The sequence below is a fragment of the Struthio camelus genome, chromosome 8, assembly GCF_040807025.1.
Source record: "Struthio camelus isolate bStrCam1 chromosome 8, bStrCam1.hap1, whole genome shotgun sequence".
NCBI lineage: Eukaryota > Metazoa > Chordata > Aves > Struthioniformes > Struthionidae > Struthio > Struthio camelus.
In genome coordinates, this window is record NC_090949.1 from 32,108,583 (window position 1) to 32,127,275 (window position 18,693).

Genomic DNA, 18,693 nt, shown 5'->3' on the forward strand with positions numbered 1-18,693 from the left:
GTCCTACTGCAGTGCAGGTTTACAGAACATCTGCTCTACAAACCTAATTTTCCCTGATTGCACAGATGCAAAAGCCATCTTAAATATCAGCACCTACGACAGGGAGATTATTTAAAGTCCCTTTAAAATGGATTAATCTTTTTTTTAAAAGCGATGCAGATACATTTCTGTAAGGTGATGCAGATTCTGGAACAGTCAACAAAAACTGATTCCAGCTCAGTCCTAATCAGAAGTCACATTGCCACACCTATCCCCAATGGGTGTTTTTTTGGGTCAATTCTCAGTGGGATGATATGAGGCTACAGTACTATAATCTACTACATTACAGCCAATTTTTCTGGGATTCAGTAGCTCCTTTTGAGGCTCCAGTCTAACAACTTCATCTGGTCTTAACCAGTGGAAATATTCAAGTCATAAGATCTAGGTAAGAACACCATTTCCAGAGGGAAATGTTAAATTAAGCACACCTAACAACTACAAGAGCACTGATCCAATTGATGGTGGCCCTTTTATTTTGCAGATTCCTTCCCAGGGATAAATTATAGCAACTAAAATCTGAAAGAACAAAGTAAAGTTCTAAATGGGTTTATTTAGACAAACGTGGCAGAGAAATGTATATAAATGAGGCTGAGATGTGTGGCAGTAGCAGAGCAGACAGCTTAAATCATTTAGGAAACAGTATCCACAAATCTCTTTTCTCAAGTGAAGACATCTTTCTCTTTGTCTCTCAGGATCTCTATTTCATCTCATCACTCTTGAATTTTCACTAACAGTCAAATGGCAAGCTGCCAAATTACTCACAGTTGGCTGGAAGCATGGTCACCTACAAGCTAATTGATGCCACAAAACTTCCCCCCAGGATGCCATCTGGGTTGCGTTCAGTATTCTTACTGGATTCAGAAGTCCGCCCCTCTACACTTGAAAGCTGCTTCTCGCGACCAAATGCCAATTTGCTGATTTTGTTTGCAAGCACATACTTTGAGCTAAGCAGCAATACCGAGCTCCCATTCTGCTCTTTTGACCATACACGGATCGCACTGTTTTACAAAAATACAGACAAAGCATTTTCCTATCTCACAAGCAGGTAAACTGTAGGCAAGAGAGCTGAAGGGACTTGTCAGTCCTGCAAACCTGGAAAGGCACCAATATAAAATAAAAAGGTGTTCTATATCAAGTCCCTGCTCCTGCCTGAACAAATTTTCAAAAGAGCTACCGACCCAGCATCTCTTTATGGCTGTAATGAGACCTCTAGTTTTAATTTAAAAAAATACAGGCCATTTATTGAATAACCTAAATACTACTTTTGGGGCCTGCTACCCCACAAGCAGTCAAATGGTAAGTCAGACATTTTTATTTTCCTATTTTTATTTACTGCAGGAGGAAAAACACCTTATTGGCATCGAGTCACATCTCTCCAGCTCTCTGCACTGACAGCAGCAGTCTTCCATGTGCAAAGTCTTCCATGTGTCCTTCTGCAGGAAGCAGCAACACTAAATCAATGCAAAGGGGTCCTGCTTTCCTGTGTCCTGCTGCTTGGCAAGTTTCAGTAAGAGCGCTGTTACCCACTCGGACTTGGTCAGGAGACGTGTAGAGCCACTCACCTTTACTGCAGGTCAGCTGGGTTCAAGCTGGCATCATCCGATACCTTGGAAAGGAGTTCACCCATTCCCCAGGAACTGGCAGGGTCTGCGTGACAGAGAAACGCACCCTCACAACTACTGTTGCATCCTGAAGCTAAGGAATGGAGGGGCATGAACACAAACAGCTCTTCCTTTCTAGCTGAGGACCTCTTTGATGACATTTGAGGTTAAGTATACGCAGCCTCTTTGGTAGAGAAAGGAGGAGGCAGACACAGCGCCCGCTGGAACCGGGACCCATCTCAGCAAGCTAGCAGCTTGCCTTCTCCACTGCTTCCGCCTGTCAGGGATTCTCCACAGAGGCTACGTTTCCTCAACAGGCATCGCAAGCTCAATTTATTAAAACCACAAAGTTCAGACTTGGTTAAGTTCCCAGCTGGCTCACTAGACCTTGCACAAGGCTCTTTATGGTAGCCCTGCTGCTGTTTTACTTCTCTTTAGGCTTCCTCGCCTTCCCGTGTCCAAGTCCGATCAGGTAAGCTTGTACTACAAGCACGCTGCACGGGGAGGTCAACTTTTCCGGGGGAGACCTGTCAATGCAATCCTCCAAAGCACCCATACCCCACCACTAGAGACTGCTTGGTAACCCTTCACAGGCCTGGGTCCCAGCTGGCCCAGGACACAGCCCAGAACATTGTCCCAGGGGCTGCACGTAGCCCGAGTGAGCCAATACGAGGCTCCTTACAAGAGCACTGCAATGTTAACCTCCAGCCACCTTCCTATCACAACTCCGTAACGCAGCAGATCTGCTGGGAACGAACTGCAGTTACCCGCTCTTCACGCGGAGGAATGACAGCACGTTGGAAAATGCAGAGGCAGTTTATTTGATTCACCTACTCTGACTTTTATTCAAAAAAAAAAAAAAGTCTGACCCGGCAAAAGCTCATCAAAACACGTCTCCATCACATTCATACGCACAGGAGCGCACCAGGGGCGGCAATGCACAATGCCTGCCCACGTCTGGCAATCCTGCCTGGCCAGTTACTGTAGTCAAACAAAAAATCCAGTACTCTGGAAGTGTTTTAATATCTACATATTTCAGGAAAACACTATTAAAACTACCTGAGGATTGGGAACTGAAAAAGCAGGATGTAACCCACATTCATGACGTAACTGAATTAAAGCAGTTTACAGTGAGTCACCAAATACTCACTTAGCAACAATAAACTCACTTTGAACTCACCAAGAGTTCTGCTGTGCAATTTAATAGCCTGCAGCTTAGCAGGAGAAACAACCTCTCCAAACAGCTTAGGTTTTTTCTATTTTTTCTTTATTTCTTTTCTTTTTTTTGGTGTGTTGAATATATTGCACAGTACCTAAAACACAATATGGACTCCAACTTTTGTCATGAAGAAGTAGGCTCGGGCAGTAGTACGGAGGCTTTCCAAGCCATAGTGAGGGCAGGTTATAGCACTCTCAGAAGGGACAGGAGGCTTTGGATGGGGATACTCAAACCATGCTGTGCAAAGAGCACCGCCTGCACACCGCTTTGGGGACCTGAGAAGTGCTGCTCGCTTCCCTCGGGCCCGTATCTGTTTTGGTAGATAAGGCTGTGAACTGTGGGCCAAGCCCAGAGAAATCTTAACTGCTGACGTGTTCATTGTCCAGGGGAGGATGAACACCACAGGCACTGGCAAAGCCAAAGCAACAGTCAGGATTTTACTGCCAGCCCTGGACTCTCCATACGATTTAAATAGTTTCTCAGCTGTTGAGGTTTCCTGCTCCTTTAGTATCCCTGTGTTGAATTCAGGCCTACCCACTACACCTTTACCGCAGAGAACTTCGGGGCTTTCTGCTCCAAACATGGGAGAGTCAAGCACGTGCTTTAGCTGTATGAATAACACAATCTGTTTGAGTGAGTGCAACCCCTTGCCCAGAGCTTAAAATAAAGACTAACCAGTAGTGGCTGACAGAGGTGAGTTTTACAGTCTTCAAATTAAAAGTAAGATCATTCTTCAACTACAGATATCATAAGTTAAAGTACGCTTGTGATCCTCCTTTCAGCAGGACACTGGAGCACACATGCAAAAAAAGCACTGGATACAGATCGAATGACTAGTCAGTAAAGTTCAGATGATTTCTGTTTTCATGGCTGCGTAACCACACAATAGCTCTTCCTGTGCCAGAGTAACACAGGAGTAATTCCTCTGAAGTGCTCCATCTATCCATCTACAAACTCATACCTTGCACCTCTCCAACCTGCAGAGCTTGCCTGCAGCAAGTCCTCACACCACAACGTTCCTGTGGACTGCATGAGACCAGCAATACGCTTTCATTTTCAAGTCAGAATTATGGAGGAGTTACTCATCACTTGGAACAAAATTGTGGACAGCCCAGAAATCGCAACCCCGCTCCTCGTCGGGCCAACACCAGACATAACTAGGTGGGAACTGAGAAGACTTCTTGACTGGAACCAAAGACTATTTATCAAATATGGCATCTCCCCAGCAACCTGCTTTTGTTCCTGCGTTATTTTTGTCTGCGGTACTACAGAGACCGCTTCAGCCTGTACCATTATAGAAAGTGCATCAGGGACCAGCATCAGACCTTGACTTTTTCTAGGCCCAGGACGAAGCTCCAGCCACTTGGGCTCAGTCAGTGGTGCACCTCTGGAGGCTGACAGAAAACAGGGCAATACTCTAGTGAAAACTGCTGCAGAAAGTTTTGGGGTTTTTTTTTTTTTTTTTTTTGAAAGAAACCGGGACTGAAACCATTCACTCTGACGTTCTGAAAGGTTCCGCATCATCACTTGCGTCTATTTAAGGCTGTAGAGGACAACAGAGCCCTTGAAACATCCGAGAAAGGTGTAGTGTTTTACCCAGCACGTTCCCCTGACAACGCTGCTCTCCTCCCTGCCCACCTCCAGAGGCAGACACAGCGGGGTGAAACGCTGCCCAGACGGGAGGCCGTGCCCTGGGTATGCTGGAGGCTCGCAAGGCTGACTGAGGCTCTCCTCTCAGCACAACGGACCACCCAAAGCTGTGTCCTTTCAGCCTTTCTGGGTCCACATCAGCACTTTCACCAGCTAAGTGACGTCAATCCGAATATAGCTGCGCTGGCAGTGGAAAGGTCAGGCCTGTGCTGTGAAGTTACAGGGGCAAGTTGTTAGTCAGCAATTAGAAATAACAGATGAGCACTTCCCCAGAGATGTCAGACTGGCAGCGAGATCAGGCTGAACTGCCACAGAGACAAAGTGTCTTCTTTCTTCAAACTTCAACTTCAGGGAATGGTACTGTCCATAGACCGGAGCAGCAAGGAAACCGTGCAAAACAGCACAATCAATTAGAGCAGAACGCACAGCAAACGCCTTCCACATATCCCAGGACACCCATCATTTAGTATTTTGATTTCTCGCACTTGAGAATGAAAGGAGATCCTGGATCTTCCAATTCATACGCAGCAAGGAATACAGTTCTCTCATGCACACACGCAGGGAGCAAACAGGCACGAATCTTTTCTGCTTCCCCTCTATTGAAGCTAATTCATCCAACGTCAGACAGTGAAACCTGCAAGATTGTTATATGTTAAACTGCCATAAAAATCTCTGCTACTATAAAAGCAGAGAAAAAAAACAGAACAGAGTAATGGACAATCCCAATTGATTATCATATAAAAATAACATTTATGCATGCCCTTTTTCCATGTAAAAGGTCAAGCTGATGTACTGAATAGCCTCGTCTGCAAGAAATTCGCCACCTGACCAGCTCAAGCAGAGACAACACGCACTTGCAGGTGTAGCACAGTCAAAGTAACAGCCATAATTTTAAAGAACAGCTTTTGGGAACGGTAGCTTCTTGTCCTAGGCTGCTTCTTTCCCCCAGGAAGCCTAAACCCAAAAGACTTCAGTATAAATAAGTAGCAGGGAGAAAACACTATTCAAAAATGACGTGGCACTATTCTGCCCTAAACCAGTTACTGCATGTGCTTCTAACGCCACATTCAAACTCACACTCCTCCGCGAGAAGAAAAAAAAAAAAATCTGGTGGGAAGTTAAGGAGGCAAATTAGGTCCTGTACTTGGCTGTTCTTCCCCCACTGTGGCTTTCACTGCCAGAGAAGCATCTTTTTTGCGCTCTAAAATTAACCCCGTGATAGAATAACAAAGCCTGCACAATACGGTACAGAAAAGCAACCTTTCAGTAACAAAGAACACTGCACCACCCTATCTGTCAGGGCAAACCCTTTCACAGCTATGCAGCTTGCACAGAGAAGGAAGGAAAACAGTCCCCCAAAAGGGCACTGCAGCTTCTAGTTTCCTTGAAACGTTCCTACGCTGTGCTGAACGCCGAGGTCCCCGTTAACCCCAGCACAAACGGGAGCTGGCTGCAGTAACGCAACATCTCCCGCAGTGCTGCGTTAATGCCTCAGTCCCGCTCTTGAGAGCTGGCGGATCAGATCTGCTCAACGACAGGGGACGGCTTTTGTTTTCCTCTGAACGCACTTCATCTAGGATATCGTTTGCCCAAGCGGTTCGCAGTATGCCCAACAATTTGGTGCACAACTGACCTGAAGTGAATTGGAGTTAATAGTAGACAAGCGAGAAGCTCCATGTCAGCTCCAGTCTCTCCAGCACTGACTCCTTAACAGGAGTCTCAAGCTGAATTTCCTTCTCAAAATTTAAATATAATGCAAGTGAACTGAATAGACCCGGGCAGGGTGAACTACGCAGCTTCTAGCAGCCTAAGTACAGCATTTGTGCAAAAGCTACTAATCCTTTCCACAAGTATCTGCACAAAACAAGGCCAACAGCCTTCACACAATTTTGCGCGAAATCAAACAGGAAGAAATGCCTGCTGCTCTCAGCCAGGCTCTGCAGAGGCTCCTTCGATGCCCGAGCGAGGGAAGGTGTTAATAAAAGCTTTGCGCATTGCTGCTGAGGACAGGCACTCTGAGAAACAGGGCCATGAGAATTAATGGCTAAATTCATGCAGAAGGACTTGAAGGAAAAGGATTCTAGCAGGGCAACGAGATGCTGAGTGCAAGCCCGGGAAAGGCCCCAAATTGCTCAGGCACATGCTTCGTTTCATGAAGTCCGCAACCGTGAAGCAAAGTTAACTGTGCTGTTTATCATGTCCCTCTAGAAGGCAGCATCTGCACTTATGCTCCCGGCCCCAGGACTGCTCCCCTGCTCTGCACTCCCGCTCTTTGAAGTGCCATGCCGCAGTCAGAGGCCTTCCAGTCCAGAGGCAGACAGATGCGATCCTTTTCGGCACCTGTCAACACACCTCCTTAATCCTTATTTAACTTCAGGGATCAACATACACTGGCACCTGGGGCAAACGTATATGATGTTTTATTTTATTAAAGTAGAACTTTGCCCTAGTTTTAAGAGCTCTCACGTAAAGGAGGACGGGCTTCACCCAGGAGAGCAATTCCTTCGAGTACAGCAAGCAATTTCAATACACCAACGCGATCCTGGCAGAGCGCTCCGCAGCTTCCCCCTGAAACCAATTATTGATCGTCCACCAGAGAAACGTGCCCCTACAAGTCACTCCTCCTAAACTGCATAACAAGCCCCACGGGATCACCCTGCAGCATCCAGCTAATTTAAATGCCCCCCGTTACTGCCACCAAGCTTAGGGTGCAGCCCTATTTACCAAACTAGCCAAAAACGTATATTGTTGTGCAAACTTATGAGTTAGGCAGAGTAAACTGTATCTTTACTGTTTTGGACAAGAAAGGAAGAAGGAAAAAGAGGCAGCAATAAAATTGTAACAGTAGTGAGTCCTCGGTTCCCGTCAATCTCCTCATCTCCGTGGCTACGTTACAACTAATACGCTAAGGCAAGGGGGCACCAGCGATGAATGCCTTCCACAGCGCTCAGATAACAGCCAGGTGTGGGCATGGCAAGAGCTGAAGGAAGCAGGGTGGGACAGTGGCCTGCAGGGAAGTGGGAAGAGCCTTCTCCAGCACGAGAAATCTGCCGTGTGCGGCCTCAGAAACAGGACTTTTGACCAGCTGAATGGGAAGTTTAACAAGCAGCCATGGGTGCAACTCAAGGCTTCTCCAATCATAAAGCCTACAGAGTTTGTTCTGAACGTTAGTTTAGCGTTAACAGTGAAACGCTCTTGGGGGAGGATTCAGGCTGCTCATAAGTCTTTTTGCAGTTGGATGTGTTCTTGTTTTCTGTGAGGTTAGCAAGAAACAACAGTCAGAATTATGGAGAGGAATCTCCTCTTTTGCCTTAGCCTCAGGTTTTGCGTTTCTATGCAGAATTAAACAGGTGCTGCTGCACCACATCCTCAAGGTGGCCGCACTGATGCCTGTCTTTATACAGGCTGTACGCTAATACTCTTTAGGATATGTTAGAACATCTAAAAATAAAGTCCATTATGAAAAGCAATTTAAGTACCATCAATACAACTCATGCTCAAATGTTCTTGTTGCGTGGGTCTCTGATGTTACATATAAGGGGAGATCTGTTTGAAACATCTATTGCATTTGACCCAATACCAAACGAAAATTTTGAAACGGTGAGCTATCTGAACATTGGAAGTTTTCTGAATATTTTACAAATACATGACAAAGGCCGAGGCTAAACCCTTGAACAGTCACTTAATCCAAGGAACACGATTATCTATGTAAAACAATGCGATAACAGACCAGAAAATAAGAAACTGGGAACATTCCTGATGAGTCACTGATGTTCACAATGAGTTGTTGAATCACTCTTCAGCCTTGGGCAAACAATGACTTCTCTAAGCCTTGGTTTTAGCATCCATAAGATAATGTTTAGTCCATTTGTATAGTGGAGATTTCTAGAAAACTTAACTGCCAAGTAGCCATCAGATGACAAATGTGTAATCAGAGTAACACAACTACACTCACATGAATAGACCCACTCAGTTACAGAGGAAGGAGGCATACTTCTTGCCCTGTCAGTCTGTCAACACAGACATTTGTTATCAAAAGAAACATTCCTCTTGTTTATAAGCAGTTTCATAGATGCAGATTTGATTCAGGAGGAGATGATTACAGGGATAGCTGCAATTTTACATCCAAAATGGCCAGCCTCCATCATCTGTTCTTACTGCAAGCATATTCACTCGCTGTTTGGTGACTTTTCTGCCCTTAACTACTTCCCTGGACCACACAACATAGCATCAGACCTGGAAGGAATAATCCAGCAGAGAATCCAGTAAGCTTTTGTGATATACCTCACTCCTAACTCAGCAAGCCAAGCAACCGGTGTGGTAGCAGACCCATGCAACATATCAGGAAAGAAACCTAGAACCTTACTCATCCACATCTACAAAAATAAAACTGAAAAGTTAGAGAACTTAGTCTCTTAAACATTACATATGGAAAGCAGAAATGGACAGAAAGTCTTTGCTAGGTAATCCACAGCTGGACAGAGGCTGGGAATCCAAAGATTTTCTTTCATCCTCCGATCTGAAGTAATATGTTATCTCAGTGTACATCATACTACATATTACATATCCAGGAAGGAAGCATGCAAAAAGGACAAAACAAGGTTAGTTAAAATACAAAACAAAGTTAAAACCTGGACTCTGTGCAGTTATCTGAATGACCAAAAAAGTACAATTACAGTTTAATAGCACTTGTGCACACAAATCTGTTCAACAATCATTTTTTAAACTTGATAAAAACTGTGTTATAGACTATTGGGAAAGGCAAAGGCCTCTGTGACAACACAACCTATTCCAAATGTAACTGAAATCAACAGGAAATTTCCAGCTATTTCAAAGGATTTTAAAACATACCCTCTTTCCCTCCTTTTCGGTGTTGTGCAAGTCAAAGAAATCTCCCAACTACAGAAGCTACAGAAACCAGGCTAGAACTCCAGAAAAGATAAAGAAACTTACAGTACGCAGACTCCTGACCCAGCATGAACAGGACTCTGCAGCGCTTATAAATGAGATTTTAAATTACATATCTATCTTTAAAAAGAAAAGGTAACCACCGCGCAGAGAGCGGTTGCCAAAGAGAGCCTTTCTGGTTCTGCAAGCAGAGGACTGTGCTCCTGCTGCCATGGAAACCTGAGCCCCGACTGCTCTCGTCCTGGTACACTGCCACACATGCTCTCAAGCCTTTAATAAATATTAATAGCACACAAACAATATCAGCGTATCAGAAACAAAGCATCTTCTCTATGAAAAAAAAAATCTGGTAGCAAAGTTCACTTCATGTGGCTACGTCCCAAAGGCTACCAGCCTTCCTTGAAGCCAACTATAGCTCCTGTTCTCCCCTAGCTTCTATCACACGCTCTTGGCATTAACTGCAAGGTTAAACTGACTGCCAGGTCTTAACTTTGGCTGACAAAAAACAGGAAACCTGGAGGGAAAACTGAAACACTTCCACCAGTTCGACAGGTACCTCCGCAGTAAGCAATATGGTTGAGCGTATTGAGCGCTGTGCTGGTAGGTTGGTCACCTCATCTCTGTTCTTGGCTCTGCCACTGATTTCTTGTAGGACCATGAGTCCTCGAGGGCTGGCTCCCATCTGCAGGAGAGCGGCAACACTATTCACAAAAAGCCAGGCATATCGGGCTGCCGGCTCAGCCCCAGCTCTGGGGCAAACAAAGGTCCTTGCCAGGAGAGCAGGGAAGTCCACGAGGAAGTCATTAGGGCCAGGCACAGAGCAGATCTTCTCCCTGAAGGTACCATCAGAGGTGGAGCTCACCCCTCCACTTTAAAAAGCTTCTGGCTTTGCTCAGTTTAAAATCTGGTTCCTGACAGCATTTCAGTTTGGATGGGCTTAGTTTTATTTTTTAAGCAGCTCACAGCATTGTTGTAACTTTTAAAGTCTAATCAGTGTGTTATCTCTTGTATTTCAGCCTGAGTTTTTCCACAGAGCAGAAAATCTGCATTAATTAAATCACAGGGCCTTTCCCTCTCTTCCCTTACGGCTATTTAAGTATTAATAATTTTAACAGGAAAGAGAGTCATAAAAATTACATTCGGCATTTCTAACACTTCCTGAATATGCACCATAGAAAAGCACAGGCTTTCCTTTAGCTAGAACCAGCTGCTTGCACTGGAAGCAAAGCGCACTGGAACGAGCGGCCTGCTTTCCTACCAAGGACGTGCCTCCGCATAAGGAAACAAGCAGCAACACAAATCTTTGTCCCATCACTCAAACTGAGCCCAGTGATTTGTTTTCCTGGGCAAAGCAGAAAAAAAAAAAAAAAAGAGAGAGAGAGAGAGAGAGAGAGAAAGAAAGAGAGAGAAAGAGCTCTTCAGGCATTTTATAAGGCATGTAATCACGCAGAAGGGCAGAGCTCAGCAGTAACACGCTCAGGGAACATCTTTGCAATTACTAGGGAAGAGCTGCAGGTAAATGGGAAAGTTGCAGGGAGCAGAAAGGCTGGCAGAGAGGCTGCAACATGAACTAACAGTACAAGGGTCAGGAGAATTTCACACCAAATCAAGTCCACGACAAACGTATCTCAAATTTGACATCACGGCCTCCAGGACACACCAAAGATGCGGTGAATTCAGACCATGTATGAATTTTAAAAGCCAGTGCTATTAAAAAAAAGAAATGCTGACTGTCCGCTCTATTAGAAATACATAAAATAACCAATTTTCAAGCCTCTACAGTGTGTTTAACTGTTCTTTTAGGTGGACAATAGGTTTGAGAAAACTCATTGTTTCTAGCACTGGCAATCCCTTAGTCTGAGTGTGCCAGACACAGGGTAAATTTCACTCCCAAACACATTACATTCAGATCCCTCAGACTCATAACTACAGTTTGTTCATTTTAATCCATCTCTAAACATTCTCTGATGAATGCTAAGTTATCCTAAGCATCTTCCACAACAACAACAACCAGTAAGAAATAGTGTCTCAAAACCTGTGCTAATCCTTGGTCTGCAACACTACAGACTGAACAGAACTGGTCGACATTGACTTTGGTTTTATCTTTTTATACATTAAAACGCTCTGGATAAAGCTTACCTACCTTGGCTCAAAGTGTAGAATATTGTTATGCTTTCCGAAATGAGAGCTCTAAGCTCTTTTCTAAACAAACCAAGTCACTGTCTGTTCTGACTGCACTTTCATCATTTCTATCTTGAACTCAATTATGATTTCCAATCTTCACGTTCTCCTTGATCCTAGGAAATTTTTTCATATTACTGCTTCTTCCTATAATTATTCCTGCCAGCTACTCATGTACCTTCTTGTCATAGCACAGCAGTCCATAAAAATCAAGTTCTCCTCCCTCAGTAGCCACAATCCTCCCAGTGGTTACCCCAGGCACCTGAGTTCCCACCTCTGTATTTTCAGCGCTCCTGCTCCAGTCTGATCCCTATGCCTTTCCCAGACCACGAGCAAGAATGAGGGAAAAACATCACTTCCTGGAAAGCAGTTTGCACCTAGAGTTAATAATAACTCCTCGAGGGAGTGTGCCAGAAAATGCGGGAAGGGAGAACAGCATGTTTCACAAACGCACTTAATGCTCGATTTTCTACATAAAGAATATTTGCCTGCAGCAGAGGGAAGGTAACCCAGATCCAAAACACGTGCCAGTTAGGTTTCACAGAACAAACAGGAACGTAGCAAAGAAACAAAGATAAGTGATTAACAACATCCACTCTGGAGCAGAGAGATCAATAAACCCTACCCAGGCTGTCCACACAGTACAACTCAGGCCAGTTAAGCCCATTATCTGTCATCTACATAAGCAAGAGCATACAGCCATGCATACGTCAAGGAAACCTAAAGCTTTCCACATAGCGATGTACTTGCAAAGACACGGGCGTCTCTGGAGTAACGTCCAGCAATCACCCAGCGCCGGGAATACAGACTCAACACTGAATGCAAAGAGAAACTGGAGCAATAGATAACGGAGGACAAAAAAGTTAAGAGTATATATGGCAATCCTGCCTGCCTGCTGTCTCCCCTTGTCACGCTCCAAACCCTGACGCTGCAGGCACTGAGCGCCATCACACTCCTCCGCTTCAAAGCCACTCAGGCCATATTTAACTCTTCACAGGATCCAGATTTGAGTTCTCATAATAGGCTTTTGAGATATTTTTATTCCCAAATTCCAACTCTAGGGAAATTTGTACTGAAAAGCAAGGAGAATATCAGGCTGCCTCCTGGGCTTTCACATAGGCAACAGGTGAAAAACAGCTCTGCAGGCTCTTCCCAGTCGAGCCCAGCAGGAGGGCAGGAGTCTTTCCTCCCCTGGAGAGCAAGGGGACCTGATTCGGCCATGTAGCCATGTTATACTCTGTGGCCCTGAGGCAGGGCAAGGGCTGAGCCCAGGGCTAGCTCGCTGATACGCCAGGGAGGGTTTACCCTAAACTCTAGACGTGCACGAACATCCCTCTGAACAGTACTTACCAGAAAGCAACAACACAGAAAGTAGCCCAAAACAAAGAAGGAAAACGCAGCTTTAAAAGAGAAATAGTAATTTTGCACTTGGCCGTGTCCCCTGCAAGCAGGTATTATACAGCTGAAGTTGTCTCACAGCTTGTGTGTTATTTTAGGTAACCGGCTTAAGCCATCGCTGACTTTTTGCAATTAGATGATTTGCCATATTGGGGGATTTATGGTGATAAATCCCCCATTCAAATCCCCAGTGAAACATTCAAACAGATACTCTTGAGTCTGGGTAAAGATAGCGTGCATCCTTCTTTCAACTGGAAAAAAAAAAAAAACACACACCAAAGTCTGTAGAACACAACCATCAAACTAAGAGCTCTTATATTGCATCCAATATAACGTATCTGTATCTTGCTGCAGTGTGCAAGTTCTTCCTTAACTTCTGTTGGCCCAAATGGCAACTCTCAGTTGCTCTCAGAAACTCACTGTTCAATTGGGCAAAAAGCCTCCAAGAGCAGCTCCTTCATCAAAGGAGCTTTTTAGGAGCTTCCACCCTGGGAGACCTGCTGCGAAGCACGCAGGCACCCTGGGCACCGGCCCAGGGACCAACCTGACGCTGCAGTGCCTGCCGACACTAAGGGAGACGCGGAACAAAAATCAGTATCCCACATCTTGAGTATTTCAGCAAGGAGTTGTTATCCTTTGCCAGAGTGCTGTGCTTCAGCACATGGACCTTTTTCTCACTATAAAAATAGCTCTGGAGTTGTCTAAGGTTTAATTGCTGCTATACCATTAAGGGAAAGAAAGTCTCGATGACTACATACCTGCAAACATTCTCTGGAACAGACTATACGATTCAGTCTTGACTTTCTGGTTTCCTTAGAAGAAAAAGCATCACTTGCTTATATAGGGAAGGACTAAAATAAATCTAAAAATCATGTTCAGAACTACCCCGGAGCTATTTATCCTCATTCTGTGGTTCAGGTATAGCACAGACCATGACAGTGCAAGCTGTAAACTGCTTCTGAGTTTTTGTCTGTCAGGCCTACGCAGATTGGATTGAGCTCAAAAAACTAATTTCACATAAACCAGAGTCAATAAACTTGTACAGATTTAAATTCTGTACCAGCTTTCCAAGGTTTCTAATTCCAGAGCTAAAGATTTCATTTTCCCAGCAGTAGCTGGGAAATAACTTTTATTGCTTTTCTCATGGGAGATGAGTTCTGTTCTAGCAGAGATACAGGAACATTTCAAGGAATTTCTCTATTCCATTTTTCTTTTTTTCCCCTCCCATAAAACGCAATCACTGTCTGAAAAGCTACAGGAAAAAAAAAAAAAGACATCTTCATATTTAAGCAATCTGTGTATAGCTTTATATATTTTCATTATGCACATGAATTAGTATCTCTTCCTTCTTTCTTGTTAACACTTCACAAGCAGCATGTCTACAGATACCTGCGCGCTGCCTTCTTTCTTTCTGGTAGGCTCCTTTATTATAGCTCTTTGCTACCAGGATATGTTTCTGTCTAGTTCTTGTAAGGCAGTAAGTAAGTTCGCACTTACTTATTACCTGTATATACTTGGTTTTTTTTTTTTTTTTTTTTTTGCCTTTCCCCAACAGGCAAGACACTTTCTACATTCCTTATTTCCTTGCTCCTCTTCAAAGCCTCAGCACTATGCTTTCATAATGTGAGAGCCCTCTGTTTTTTTATGGTGGACCTTTGACTGTTTTAAAATCATCAACATTACTAAAAGGACTCAACCAGACTATGATACCACTTAAATACCACCATATGCAAAACTGATATTCTCACTCCAATGAGGAAGACCAGAAGTTTCCTTATAAAGTTTCAACTTTAAGGATACTTCTTGGAGTATGCTAAAATTGTACAGATATTTTAAATGGAACTCAATGCATAGACACCGCCTATTCTGCGTAAGGTAATAGAGACCTTACAAAATGAACTAATGTACGATAATGCAAACAGTCTGAGGCCCCAACTGCATTCATTTCTCTAACCTACATACAGCTACCCTCTGCTGCTTGCTCTCACAAGTGAGCCAGGGGGCCAGAGATCTCATATTGACTGGGGTAGCTAATGAAGACAAAGTTCAAAAATTATGTTAAACAGCTTTTTTATCATCTTTCCCCCCCCCCCTCTAAGAACTAAATCAAACTGGATTCTTTTAATTTCCCACATGCAAAATCTCAAAATAATCAACTGCCACATACCAAGAAATAATTTGCCTCCATGATTTACAAGAAGGCTGCTGAGCAGCCTGGGATAGACTTAACAGATCTTAGAAAGCGGTACTGAGTAACCTGCTGCTCCATGTAGGAGCTACAGAGATCATTACTTTTTCACACTTCACTTCTTAAGTTTGCCATATTCATTCTCACATCAACCCTATGGCAGACTAACCAGAAGCACCATCAGGAAGGAAGAGATTTACTGAGTAGGAAGCAAACTCCAAGGAGACGATAAAGGATGATTATTGAGACATTCTCCTTCTAATCTCAAATGCCCTTAAAAAAGCCAACGTTATACCAGCAAAGCTCTGGAGGCGCAAAAAGAACCAACAATGGCAGCCTTTATGCAAGGAAGGCTTCTGGTAGGAAGCACGCAAAGTACTGCCAGTTTGTCAACTCCCTGCTTTTTTCCACAAACAAAACAACAATTGTTACCTCCTTCCAGAACTGTTTAAGATACTCTGAGTTACAAAAACTTCCAGTGTTTATAGACCGCCTACCACAAGGATCAGTTTGTTTTGTAAACTGATACTTAACACACGCCAAGACCATCCTGGCTCTACAAGCATGGATATATATTCAAGGAGCAATGAGTTATTACAAATACAGTACAAAATCTGGACAAACGTATCAGCAAGTAATACAGGGGGCAGTGCTCACTCCCTGTAGGCCACCTGCATTTTCCTTTTCCTTCCCCATCAAATACTCACCCGCTCAGTCGTTCATGCTAGGCAAGGAGCTCAGGCCAAAGACCTGCAGTTCAACGCAGAGCGCCGGATGCCGAATCTCGCCGCTCCGGCCGCAATCCCACACCCTCTGGAACAGGGGTTTCCAAGCACAGCCCAAAGCCACCTGCAGCTCACGCAGCTTTTGTGCAACACACACAAGAGGACTTTTAACTAGAGGCTCCATGAACACCATTATTAGCCTGCTCAGAGACTGACAGCACTTCCACAGATCAGTGTCTCTCTCCAGAAACTCATGCACTTCCGAGAAGACTCTCACAACTGCGACTACATGCAAGTCCAAGCTAGTTCTCAGTCTGCCATGGCCTCGCTGCCTTTAGTAATCCGACAAATTTTAAATGCAAGTTGCCTCTAAATACTGGAAGCAATTTCTGCATAAATCGTAGCTGTATATGAATTGAGTAGTGCTGCTGAACCCCCGTATGACAAACTTAAGCATGCAAAAAGCATATCAAGTCCTCTGAATACAGAGGAAATAAGTCTTATGCTTGATGTTACAATATCAAGAAGTCTCCCACTAAGAAGAGTTTGGGAACCCCTGTTCTCCATCACAAGTCTGCCTCACAGCTCACGCTAAGCATCACCCCACAAAGATGCATCAGGGAAGCTGTTCACAGCACAAGACACACACCGAAAAACATATAACCAGTGACTCTCTTTTCTTGATATGTTCCTCTGGCCTACGAACGCTCAGAGTTCATGCGGAGCACTATACTCCGAGGCTTGCTCAGCGTCTATTATCCTACTGAGACAGTTTGTGAGACATGCGGCACTGCTGCAACCTTTGCAATGTGAAATCCCAAATTCAACATACATCTCTTCAAGACTTAGCCATGCTCCGGAGCATCTTTTACGGATGTTTCTTACGCCCCCCCTAGGGCTGCGAGATGCTCTGCCAGGCTGCCGGCAACTGGGAGCGAAACAGCGCAGAGGTAACGCAGCGCGGACCGGCACACTGCCCGCAGCTCCTGGGGCTGCGGGGCTCGCGGGGCCCCGCGCACCGTCTCGGCGGCGCCCACGCGGGACACCCCGCGGCTGCCCCCCGCGCGTGGGGCGCCGCCGCCGCCCGCTCGCCCCGAGCTTCACCCGGGCCGGGAGCGCGGCCCGCGCGGAGCCCGGCGGCGGCGGCGGCGCGTCACTGATCGGCTGCTCGGCGGCGCGGCCGGGGCACGGCGCGACTTCATTCATTCATTCATAAAAAAGAGGCGCAGCGCAGCGCGGCGCCGCGGGGAGAGGCGCCCTTCCGGCCCGCCGCCCACCGCTCCGCACGGCCCGGCCCGGCCCGCTCCCCCCCGGCCCGGCCCGGCCCGGCCCGGCGCGGGTACTCACGGCAGTCCGCCTCGTCGCTGTTGTCCGAGCAGTCATCGTCCTCGTCGCATTTCCAGATGGCGGGGATGCACCGCTTGTTCCCGCACTGGAACTGGTCCTCCTCGCACTCCTTGACGGCACCTGCGGGACACGGGGCCGCGCTCGGGTCAGCGGCGCGCGCCCCCGCCGCCTGCCCCCCCGGCCCCGGCCCGGGACCCGGCCGGGGACCTGGCCGCGGGGCGCTGCAGCCCGGCGGGAGGGAGGGCGGCCGCCAGCGCCGCTGCCCGCGCGGGGAGAAGGGAGCGTTCCCCGCGCCGCTCTAAAGGCGCGGGGGGGGGGGGGGGGCACGAAGCCGGGGAAAACACGATGGTGAAGTCAGAAATGCGAAAAGACAAAGAGAAATTAAGAAGCGCCCCGATGTCGGGACCTCCTGCCTGTCCGTTACCGCTGCCAAACGCACGGGCATCCGGCGCGACCCAGCCCCGTCCCCCGCAAAAGGGAACCGGCCCAAGGAAAGTTGGGCGGGGATGGGCGGACGGAGCAAATCCCCCGGGCAGGCGCGGCGCGGCGCGGCGCCGAGCCGCAAATCCCCTCCGTCGGGGATTAAAGGTGGCAGCTCCTGTCACCGCATCCAGCTGGCGCCCGCCCGGCCCCGGCTCGCAGCGAGCGGCCGCGCACGCCGGGCGGGCAGCACCCGCGCACGCCCCGCGGGAGCCCGGCCCGGCTCGCCTCGGCGCGGCTCGCACTTGCTGCGCGGCCGCGGGGGCGGGCAGGCAGGCAGGGAGGCGCGGACCCACCTTTGCCGAGGTGCAGCTTCAGCAGCAGCAGCTGGACCAGCAGCAGCCGGGCGAGCGCGGGCCGGCACATGGTGCTCGCTGCCTCCGCCGCCGTGTGCGGGGTGCGCGCAGCCGGCGCGCCGCTCGCTCGCCGCCCCGTGCCCGCCGCCGGCCCCGCCTCCGCCGCCGCCGTGACGCGCCCCGCTGGGCGGACCCCGCGCGCCACCGCCCCAGCGGCGGCGTTCGCGACGCCCCTGCACCCCCCGCGCGCGGCGCTCCCTTCGCCGTCCGGGCCCGGGGGGAGGCGGCCCGCTCCCGTTCGCCGCCGCCAGCAGGGCGCTGCGTTCCCGCGTGCGGAGGAGCCGCGCCCCACGGCCCCACGCCTCCTTGGTGACCGTATCGCGGAGCCTCCTCCGAGGCCTTGAGGCACAAACTGGGGCTTTGATGGCGCCAAAGCCGCGATCCCCGTGGCTTCAGGGCTCCCGCGCAGGGCTTTCTGGACCACGCCTCTGTGGTCACCTGCACTTAATTGTAATCAGGTTATTAACACAGGTGTGAAGTATCCCAAAGGCGACAACGTGCCGTCACAGCAGCGGCCCGCCACCGCTCTGCGGCGAGGCAGGCAGGTTCGCTCCGTAACCCGCCAGGCCAAGCTGCGGCCGCGGCCCGGTCGGCGTCCGTC

At 47.5% G+C, this 18,693-nt stretch overlaps 1 protein-coding gene across 4 annotated transcripts in view; it reads right to left on the reverse strand.

The window, feature by feature from the left end:
• The window catches only part of LRP8 (LDL receptor related protein 8), a 193,605-nt gene extending 175,433 nt beyond the window's left edge, over positions 1-18,172 (reverse strand). For 2 of the 4 annotated variants that reach the window (XM_068953191.1, XM_068953189.1), the window contains exons 1-2: positions 18,033-18,172; positions 17,257-17,376 (exon numbers count right to left, since the gene is read on the reverse strand). In XM_068953191.1, the coding sequence (XP_068809292.1) occupies positions 17,257-17,376; positions 18,033-18,102 (190 nt within the window). In that variant the 5' untranslated portion in view covers positions 18,103-18,172. Of the gene's footprint in view, positions 1-9,462; positions 9,568-17,256; positions 17,377-18,032 lie in introns of those variants that run through there. The other 2 variants (XM_068953190.1, XM_009683263.2) reach the window with 2 other exon arrangements.
• Between the last annotated feature and the right edge of the window lie 521 nt (positions 18,173-18,693).